An 11,437-nucleotide genomic window follows, 5' to 3' on the forward strand; every position below is an offset into this window, starting at 1 on the left:
CCAATCCTAAAAAAGCTAACTGGATAACAGTACATGCTGTTTCATCAGAATGTATGATTTTAACACTAATTGTCACATAATTCACATATATAACATTAATTATTAACATGTAGTCCAAATAATTATGATGTCTTTGAAGGCTAATATTTTAAATTTTTGCTTTGAAGATTTCCTACGATTTAAGGACTAAAAGAAAAAGTTATAATTAATAGCCTTCCAAGACGTCATAATTATTGGACTAATATAACATGATGAGTCTGGTAAATTAAGTGGGTCCCATTGGGGTTAAGCGTGACGCGGGATTGCCGATTTTTTATAAGCGTGACATGTGAAAGTCAAATTATGGTGCCGTGAAAACGGGAAATGAGGCCTAGCGGGACACGGGAAATTACAAAAAAATGAGAATTGCTTATGTATATAGTCTAAGCGGGATACGGGAATCTGACAAAACAGGAAGCTGGATCCGGGGTCAGAAACCCCCAATGAGACCCCGAATTAATCATGCGCCAGTCTATTAAATACTTTTATAGAAAATGTCCATGCAGCACTGTTGTCAAAAAGATTCTTGGATGCATATGATAGAACCTTGTTGTATTGAAAAATAAGTTTTACGAAAATAGTAAATTTTGAAGAAAAAAAAAACGTTTTTTAATCAATCCAAAATTCAACAAAACATTTGTGGGCTATTAAAGCATGTTTTTATAAGTAACAAATTAAACATTTTTTTTGTAACTTGGCCAACACATAAATATTGCCATTGAAAATAAGATTCTTTGGATTATTATTGTATACCAACATAATATAAACTTTCATATGAAAAAAATCAACCAAATAGGTTTAAGGTAAAATTTAAGTAATTCTCTATTTGAATTTATATTTCTTTGGAGTGTACATTACAAAGGGAAATATAAAGTAAATCCAGTCATCTAAAAAATTCCATTCATGACATATAAATGTCACTCTTAAAGATATTCACAAAGCACAATCCTTGCAAAGTTTGCTCACATGAATTTGACATGAATCTCTCATGAAATTCATATGAGATTGACACCTCAGTCGAGCTTATACATGAAACTCACATGAAAATTTTCATGTGAGTTTTACATGAATTGAGATTAATATCAATCATTTTTCTCATGAATTTAAAAAAAATAATATTTTTCATGATTTGAATTAAATTTTAAAAAAAATAGTATTTTTCATGATTTGAATTAAATTAATTTTTTTTTAGTATTTTTCATGATTTGAATTAAATTTAAAAATGTAGATGTTATTTGAATTACATTATTTTCAAAATTCATGTGAATATCACATTAAAAAAGTTAATATGATTTTAACATGAAATTCACATGAGATTCACATTAAACTCACATAAACTATTTTCACATGAGTTTCAAGTATAAGCTAGTTTGAGGTGAAATTCACATCAATTTCATGTGAGATTCACATGAATTTAATTCACTTCAAATTGAAGTGAGTGAAATTTGTCTCTGTTAAAACAAATAAAGTTTGTATTGTTTTTCAATCATGAGCAAAGAAAACTACAAAAAACAGATGACAATAATAACTGATTCACTTGAGACAATATAAAATAAGCTTCTCAACCAATAATAAAAAAAAGTGTACCCTTTCAAAATATATATCTCTTGAGGATGACTACTCAATTATTAAATTGTTACCTTTTTGGCAATTTTGTAATGGTAATTTGATTTTCTGTATACATGATGTAGGCAAATTTCACTCACATCAATTTCATCAGGTTGTTGTCTTTTTGACACATTTCCCATTTCCATTCTCAATTTTTTTGTTATTTACTTTTGAACAGTGAGTATAGCAGAAGTAGAGAGACTTTGGTATAGATTTCAGCAGTTAGGATGCAATGAAAATGGTGAAATACCTGAGGCAGATTTTCAGTCTTTACCTATACAAGATGATGCTTTTTCAAGAAATGTAAGTCTTAAATTTATATATCAAGGTTTTCATAACATAAGGAAAACAAGAATGTGTCTATAGTACACAGATGCCCCATCTGCATTATCATTTTCTATGTTCAGTGTACCATGAAAATGGGGGGGGGGGGGGGGGGGGGGGGGGGGGGCTTTAACCTGAAGCGGGACAGACAGATGGATGAACAGACGAACAGATGTACAGATGCACAGACCAGAAAACATAATGCCCATAAATGGTGCATAATTAAAATGCTCTGCGAACCAGGAAATTGTTTACTCCAAAATAAGTTAAATGATGCAAATGTTTACATTGGAAGTTGGAAAGCAATAATATATTGAAAGGGTTCAGGTAACATTAACATATTTTTAGTCTCAAAATGTTGGTCCTTCTCCATAAATAAAGAACCAAAAAATTGACTTGGCAATGCTTTCAAGCTTAAATATGTTGGGTTTATGCATTATTTTACAATCTCTCTCACTTACTCAAAAGGTTGTAATTATCATAAGTTTTCTTTAAAACTTTTGTTTACACTATAGACATGAATATATGAAATTCTTGGGCAATGCAATGACATAAGAGACACAAAGTAAATGCTTAACAACAAAAGAATTAGTAGAATTTGAGTAAACATGAATTTATGTGACATATTTAAACAATACACAAAATAAGTGAAATCCATACACATTGTACATGTATACAACGCAGCAAAAAAAAACATGCATTCAGCTATTTCATAAAATATGAATTCAAGGTTATAATATTTTTATAAAGAAAACTTAGAAATGCCATAATATATGCATAAGGGTGGGAAATGGGTACCCAACATGACTAAAAAGGGAAAAATTATAAGAACTAGTAACTAAACAATAAGATGATGAATGACAACAAACTGTTCACACTCATTTGACAATTCAAAAAAAGCAATAATTTTAAAGGTCACATTCTATTCCAGACCTCACACAGAAGTCATGTTTAGTAGCAATGACAGATAAATATCCAAACTAAACATATTTTAGAGAAGTAATTTCAATTTACAATTGTAAACAAAAATGAATGTAAAAATATCAATTTCAGATATTAAAAAAGTTCATGGTGAATAAGAAAGTAACTTTTGAAAACTTTGTACGTGGATTAAAATGGTGTGAATTAAGTTCTGTAGAGGAAAAAGTTAGAGGTAAGAATTGATTACAATAAATTTGCCTTTTTTATTGTATATGTAGCTTGAATAATCAGCTGATAGACCTTTAGATGTATTTTATATTGAATTTTCTAGCTAAATATGAAATTAAGTAGGAATGTTGCATGAGTTTTCTGAACACTGTGAAGTTAAAACTGGTCTTGGTGGTAATTGTAACTTAACTTTCATCCCAGATCTATAACTTATTTAGTTTTTTGGAAAGAGATACAAAAATTTCTATGTTTGAATTGATATTTCTAAGAGCCTTTGCATTGACAGAGATAGGAGGTCACTATTAAAGTGATTTTTTCATACCTCATATTTACATAGGTACATTACCATACATGAGTTATATTTACTGTCAAATCAAATCAGTATTAATTATCATATATTAATTGTTGTTGTTAATAACTCAGGTTTATTTCGTATGTTGTACAATAGCCAGCCAATACCAAAAGCCATATTTACAAAGATTTTAGAAAGAGTGTATTCCCAGCCTCAAGATAAACAGGTAAGTACTTAAGATAAACTATCAAACAAACCATAATGCAGTAGGATGATCTTACATCCTCTTCCTTTGGTCCCTTTTTGTATGATTGATGAAAATAACTTTAGAATTTTGTTTGCGTCCTTAGCGCTTTTGATGGATTTAACATCACAAGGAACAATTAACACAAAAATTTGAAAGCCAGGGATTTGTAAAAGAGACATAAAATCATAGCCAAATTCTCAAAAAGGGACATAAAAGGAATAGCAAAAAAAAGTATATATTAGTTTTCAATTAACATTGAAGCCTGTTGAGCTCATCCATTTTGTACCTTAGTTTTGTCTTATCTTAATATGCACGAAAAATGGCAACAGTAGTATACCACTGTTCAAAATTTATAAATTGTGAAAAAAACAAATCTGGGTTACAAACTAAATCTGAGGGAAACACATCAAATATAAGAGGAGAACAACGACACAGCAGAACACAGCACTAAAATGTAACACACACAGAAATGAACTATAATATAACAATAGCCGTTTTCCTGACTTGGAACAGGACATTTTAAGAAAAAAATGGTGGGTTGAACCTGGTTTTGTGGCTAGCATAAATATATAACATTGTATATTAAGCACACATCAATCAATTGATCCATTTGTTCATTATTACTGCAGTTATTGTTTTATTTCAGAACATTGGTAAAACATGTGACACAATATACAAATTGATGGATCCAAAAAACTCAGGTAAATGAAAATATACTGTGAGCATTACTTAACAACATTGCTTTGACATACATTTAATCTGTGTTTCTCAAACATGTATAAGTAAACGAATGTAACCTGCTTTGATTCTTCACAAGTGAATCAATTCAACACAGACCACCAACAACTCAATTTCAACCTTAGATAAAGATGAAATCTTAAAAAAAATATAAACAATGTGAAAGGTACATATCTGAAGGCTGGGATATTAAGCCATGAATTAAGTAAAATTCTCTGTAGGCGGTTTAAATTATCTCTTTTCATTTGAATTAAATATATCATACAAAGCAGGTTATTTTGTCCTAGAACTGATGTTAATATCAGATTGCATCTTTTCTAATGTCAGGTCTTACATTGATTTGATCTTTTTTAAGATGGCATCTCCTAAAAGTTATTCACATCTTTAGGCCACACCAATTTAATTCCTTGTTCGATGGACCCGCCCACACCTATTTTTTTTCTAAATAGATTTTTTTTTTAATATTCCTGCTTCCCACATCTGGAAATGTAATCATGGTCAATTCCTGCACCATATTTTTTTAGAATATTATAAAAAGATATTGACACTTGTTTTAAAAAATTCAGTCTTGCCTGTATATTGTTTTTAATTTTATAAGCATCCCACAACACCGTGTAAATATCTCAGGTGTTTGATTAAGCATTAAACTGAGTGAGATATCCCAAGTGGGAGTGCTTCGATGTATAAATAACAGAGGAAAATACCTGTACAGAACATTAGTTTTCTTCCTCCTTACATTCCCCATCAAAATCATGCTGATTTTCGTTGCTAGAATAAAGTACACAGAACTTCAGAAGGAGAAAAGATGCCTTCAAATGCAATTATATTGAATATCGGCAGAACAAAACTATCCATACCCGCTGCAATTTATGCACCTGTCCCTATTCTGGAGCATGTTTTTCAGTAGATATTGTTTGTTGATGTGGTTCATAGGTATTTCTCTGTTTGTATACATATATTAGATTGTTGGTTTTTCTGTATGAATTGTTTTCGCTACTAATTTTGGGGTCCCTTATAGCTTGCTATTTGATCTGGGTCAAAGCCCTATGTAAAATGCCGTACTATGCAGGACTCACACTACTTCAGAAACTAATAGGGAGAAGTGGTGAGATAGTATGTCTATGACCTGTATTTGTTATTATCAGGTTGGAAACCACCCTCCTTCAGACAAGGGGTCCTTTTACTGTTGTAGGAAAGAAAATAGAAAAACTTAAAATATTTAACTTAAAATGGGGAGAAATACATTATATTTGAAACAACTTTTCTAAAAGAGGGGTCCACTTATACTGAATAATATAAAAGAAAATGATATATGTTAAAGTCCAGAAATATCACAAAATTCTTGGACATGTTTTGACCATTTAATACAGATAGATATATAGTTCTTTGGGAAAATATGAGCCCTTTTGTACTATAAAGTGTTTTTTACCAAAAAATATATAACTTAGATTGACCCCTAATAAAAGTTATATTTATAACATTGAGGGGTTGTTCCAAACCTGATTATGACTTGGATGGAGAATTGTCTCATTGGCACACATACATGTACCACATCTAATTATTCAATTATTTCTTGGTGAACAGGGAAAACACTTCAATAATTAAAGAAATGTCAAAGTACAAGTGATAAATCAAGTTTTAATATTATCAAAACCTACTATTTTATATGTACAAAAAAAAAATATAATTGCTTGCCTTTACTTTTCAAGTTAAATAATTTTTTATCAAAATTTTCATATTGCTCGCTCGCCCCAATTTTTTGGAGTCCAAAAATCCATAGAACAAGAAATTTAATTGGTGTAGCCTTAGGTTTTTTTACAAGTTCAACTTCTTTCAGATTATATTTATATGTGATCTTAGGAGGTCTAATACAAGAATATGTTTTCAGGACAAATTCAAGAAGATGGGTTTGTGGCAGGATGTATGTCTTTAGAAGAAGACATGTTAGAAAGTATATTAGATTTCCAGATCCTTCCTAATTACATGAAAGAAAAACTCCATCAAAACCTTCCAGAGGTAGAGTATGATAACTTACACTTTGTACAATTATGTCAAGTAAATTTTAAGTCGTTGCATGTTTAACTGGTTTTTGATATATTTGAACTACAGTTTAAACCTCCTTGAAGACAAAGTTGATGGGTATGTGAGATTTTTTTTTTTAAACCTGTGACTCAACTCCCCATATTTTTATTCATTATTTGACTTTTCTGACTTTTTTGACTGAATTTTCCTAATGAAGATGAACTGACTAAGGAGATGGGAAAACAACAAATTTCAAATGTACTAATACTTAAATGTGAAATTCAAAACAATAAAATTTAGAAGTTTTCAGTTTCCATCAAATGATGTATTAATTCTGTGAAAAACTTGCATACATTTCTAAAGTATTTTACTATTCATGTTTGGTATTATGAGTCAATACTCAAATTTAGATTATAAGCAAAGGTAAAAATGTGTAATTCAAACATGATTTATTTTGTCATTTGGGTCTTCAGCATTTATATCAGTCGAAATGCAAACAGAATAGTCAATACTTACATCAAGAAACTGGTTTACCTATACTCAATGTCTCCATAGTTTTTTCAAACTATGATTTTTTTTAGTAATGAAATTGCTATTTATTTTCTGGTCTTTGCATCCATCTGTTTGTCTGAATTTTTTATTCTATCCCATAATAGGTTAAGTTTTTGGCAAATACAATTTATCATTTTTAGCTCACCTGACCTGAAAGGTCAAGTGAGCTTTTCTCATCACTTGGTGTCCATCGTCTGTCGTCCGTTAACTTTTACAAAAATCTTGTCCTCTGAAACTACTGGGCCAAATTTAAACAAACTTGGCCACAATCATCATTGGGGTATCTTGTTTAAAAAATATGTGGCGTGACCCGACCAACCAACCAAGATGGCCGCCATGGCTAAAAACAGAACATAGGGGTAAAATGTAGATTTTGGCTTATATCTCTGAAACCAAAGCATTTAGAGCAAATCAGACAAAAAGATAAAATTGTCTATTAGGTCAAGATCTATCTGCTCTGAAATTTTCAGACAAATCGGACAACCCATGGTTGGGTTGCTGCCCCCAAATTAGTAATTTTAAGGAAATTTTGAAGATTTTGGTTATTATCTTGAATATTATTATAGATAGAGATAAACTGTGAACAGCAATAATGTTCAGCAAAGTAAGATTCACAAATAAGTCAACATGATCAAAATTGTCCCAACCAACCAACCAACCAAGATGGCCGCCATGGCTAAAAATAGTACATAGGGGTGAAATGTAGATTTTGGCTTATATCTCTGAAACCAAAGTATTTAGAGCAAATCTGATGTGGGGTAAAATTGTTTATCAGGTCAAGATCTATCTGCACAGAAATTTTCAGACAAATCAGACAATATGTTGTTGGGTTGCTGCCCCTGAATTGGTAATTTTAAGGAAATTTTGCAGATTTTGATTATTATCTTGAATATTATTATAGGTAGAGATAAACTGTAAACAGCAATAATGTTCAGCAAAATAAGATCTACAAATAAGTCAACATGACCAAAATTGTCAATTGACCCCTTAAGGAGTTATTGCCCTTTATAGTCAATTTTTAACAATTTTCATAAATTTTTGTAAAAATTTGGAAAACATTTTTCACTGTAATTACTGGGCCAAGTTCATTATAGATAAGAAATAATTGTAGCAACAAGAATGTTCAGTAAAGTAAGAACTACAAACACATCACCATCACCAAAACACAGTTTTGTCATGAATTTATTTATGTCCATTGTTTATAATGCACATAGACCAAAGTGAGCGACACAGGCTCTTGAGAGCCTCTGGTTTTAAACTTTAATCCTTGTTCATTACGATGTGAACTTTAGAAATCATAGACTTAATTATAGTGCCATCCCTTATTTCATTGTTTACTAAAAATATAAAAAAGTGATAATATAAAATAAAATTAAGAATGGAAATGGGGAATGTGTCAAAGAGACAACAACCCGACCAAATAAAAAACAACAGCAGAGGGTCACCAACAGGTCTTAAATGTAGCGAGAAATTTCCGCACCGGGAGGCGTCCTTCAGCTGGCCCCTAAACAAATATATACTAGTCCAGTGATAATGAACGCCATACTAATTTCCAAATTGTACACAAGAAACTAAAATTAAAATAATACAAGACTAACAAAGGCCAGAGGCTCCTGACTTGGGACAGGCGCAAAAATGTGGCGGGGTTAAACATGTTTATGAGATCTCAACCCTCACCTATACCTCTAACCAATGTAGAAAAGTAAACGCATAACAATACGCACATTAAATAAGTATATTCTCAAGTGTAAGTTCTTGGTTAAGATAGTTTACTATGAAATTGTTGTCACATCAGCTTGAAACTAAGTATACCCTTGTTCAGTGTTAGGGAAACTCTTAGACTTTTTGTCATATTTCAATTTTGACCCAGATTTCATAGTTCAATGAACATGGATATATTTCAGAGACTGAGTGATTTGGGCATAGTATCATAGTGTCCTATAGACATATCTTCTTGTTTTATTATTGATTTACATAAAGTTTGTTTTTAAAAGACACAAAGTAATTATTTTACAGTTCAGCAGTCAGACAAGCCAGAGAACCCCAGGAGGAGACATACCATCTGACGAAACACTAGAGGACATTTCTGAAAGAATTTACAATAAGGATTTAGAAAGATTAGCAAATAAACTTGGTCTTGTAAAAGATGATATTGACGAAATTAGAGATATATATAATGAAAGGCAGGAACAGGTATAAAACATGAGTATGGTCAAAAAAGAATTTTAAAAAGAATTTTAATTACCAGTATATAACCAGAAGTAGATTTTGTAAAGAAAAATCCTGTTTAGATGTATTTACCTGTATTTTACTTATAAATGGACTTAGTTTTTCTACCAGTTAACATAACATTCACTCTGTTGTTACACTTTTAAAATTTTTAATTACTTTCTTTAACTATCATGGATTTCTACCAAACTTGTTCAGAAGCTTGTTTATGATCAGAAGCTAGTATCTAGAAGGAGATTTGGTAAAGATTTATTTTCTGTTTTTCTGTATATTAATTTTAAATGAGTTCCAGTTAACATAACATAAAGTTTTTAAAGCATTTATTAAATTCATAAACCTTAGACAGAAGCTTCTTACAATCAAAAGATAGTATCTAGAGGAAAATTTCGAATATTTTTGTTCAGCCTTTGACGTTTGATTGCATACTGTAATCATCTTGTACAAGCGTTACTTTTTTCCAACATTTCAAACGTTTTATTTCATTAACTATAAATCTATTATTCTAATGCAATTTGGATGTAACAATTTTTTTTATTGGCTAAAAGTTGCCATCAAATCCACAGTTGACCAGGCGTAATTAAGGAGGGACCTGCCATTTTGAATTGATCGAATCAACAAATGTTCGATTACTATTCGATAATCGAAAATAGAACAACACTTACCTCAAATTCGCCGTTTTAATGTAATTTTATTCGAATTTGAAGTGTACAGGTAACATAATAACCTCCAGTTTGTAAGTTTTCATTTGTATGACGTCACGTTTAGCCATGACGTCTTTGTGCCAAAATCATTCATGAAGTTTCGCGTATGTTTTTCTATTTTGTCAAATTTAGACATTTTTTCAAGCTTTATCGTATTTGTTCTTTTTGTAATGCATTAGAATCGGAACAACAGTACTGTAGTTGAAGAGTTGCCACCATCAATTTTGATTTGATGGTCGCAAATCCCCGTTTTACTGACTCTGCTACTCAGCGCCAGTAAAACTGCATTTGTGACCATCAAATCTACAATTGACGGTGGCAACTCTTCAACTACAGTACTGTTATTCCTTAAATATGTGCATTCCCTTATCACACTGAAAACATAGACAACAGCAAAAGTAGACTAGACACTGGGTCCCGCATAACTCTTACAAGTTTTCATTAAATAAAATATAAAATAATTTACTATTTAATTTTAATTGGTGAAATATTTTTTGCAGGCATATCAGATGCTTAAGAAGTGGAAACAGAGAGAAGGACCTGAAGCTTATAGTTCTGTGTTAGAGAAGGCATTACGCTCATGTGGGATGGGAGATGCCGCTATGTTGTTAGGTCCATAACATTATTATTAAAGAGGGCATTGTTTTTGGAGATCTTAAATTCTAAGCTATTGTTATTGTAATACTTTAAAGATGACTGTAAAATCTCAATACTAATAACACAGTTATATATTTTACCAAAACTTATTTTGTCACTTTGATGATCTATCAATTCAGTCATCATTTAGGTACTTCAATTTCTTTTTATGCCATACCTAGAGGCACTATGAATCCATTTGTCTGTCACTCTGGCTTCAGATTACGGTAATGTTCTTGGTCAAGGTTGTTGATAAAGAAGTTGAAATCCAATCAACTTGAAACTTAGTACACATGTTCCTTGTGATATGATCTTTCTAATTTAAATGCCAAATCAGAGTTTTGACTCCAATTATGGTCCAATAAACAAAGAAAATAATAGTGCTAAAGGGACATTTGTGTACTATGGACACATTCTTGTTTATAAACAAATGATGCAATTTTTGTGTATTGTTTGATATTACTGCCTTTTTATATTATCTGTAACATTTTATGCATTGTTTAATATTTTATTCAGAATGGTAGTTAAATGTCACATTCAAATAGATTTGTGACAAAAAAATTCAAGCTTTACAAACATTAACCAACATTTAAAAAAAAGCAATTTTTATTTCTTAATATTAATGTTTGTAACATAATGCAAAATCTTTACTCAAACCAGTGATCAAAATATAGTATATCGAATTACTCCGTCCATTATGTGCATTTTAAAAATTGAAAGTATATTTATATATTTTTTTTTAATAAAAAATCATTTAAAAATAAGAATTTTCATTTTGCTTGCAATGAATGCCTCAAGAGATGAAAGTAGGTGCTTCTTTTCAGGTAGTTTTGATGAAATCCACATTAGTTTTTTAACTATGTAATAATAGATATGTACTTGAAATACAGGAAGTACTTG

The 11,437-nt window shown here is 30.7% G+C and overlaps 1 protein-coding gene across 1 annotated transcript; it reads left to right on the plus strand.

Annotated features, from left to right (window-relative positions):
• LOC139489494 (uncharacterized) lies at window positions 1–10,980 on the plus strand (the record flags this gene model as incomplete). Its single annotated transcript, XM_071275941.1, is given in 8 exon segments — window positions 1–51; window positions 1,826–1,950; window positions 3,025–3,124; window positions 3,544–3,638; window positions 4,306–4,360; window positions 6,286–6,413; window positions 8,988–9,164; window positions 10,402–10,980. Coding segments are annotated over 8 exon segments (851 nt in total), but the record flags the coding sequence as incomplete, so codon positions are not given.
• Window positions 10,981–11,437: the final 457 nt, after the last annotated feature.

The sequence above is a fragment of the Mytilus edulis genome, chromosome 9 (assembly GCF_963676685.1).
Source record: "Mytilus edulis chromosome 9, xbMytEdul2.2, whole genome shotgun sequence".
Classification (NCBI taxonomy): domain Eukaryota; kingdom Metazoa; phylum Mollusca; class Bivalvia; order Mytilida; family Mytilidae; genus Mytilus; species Mytilus edulis.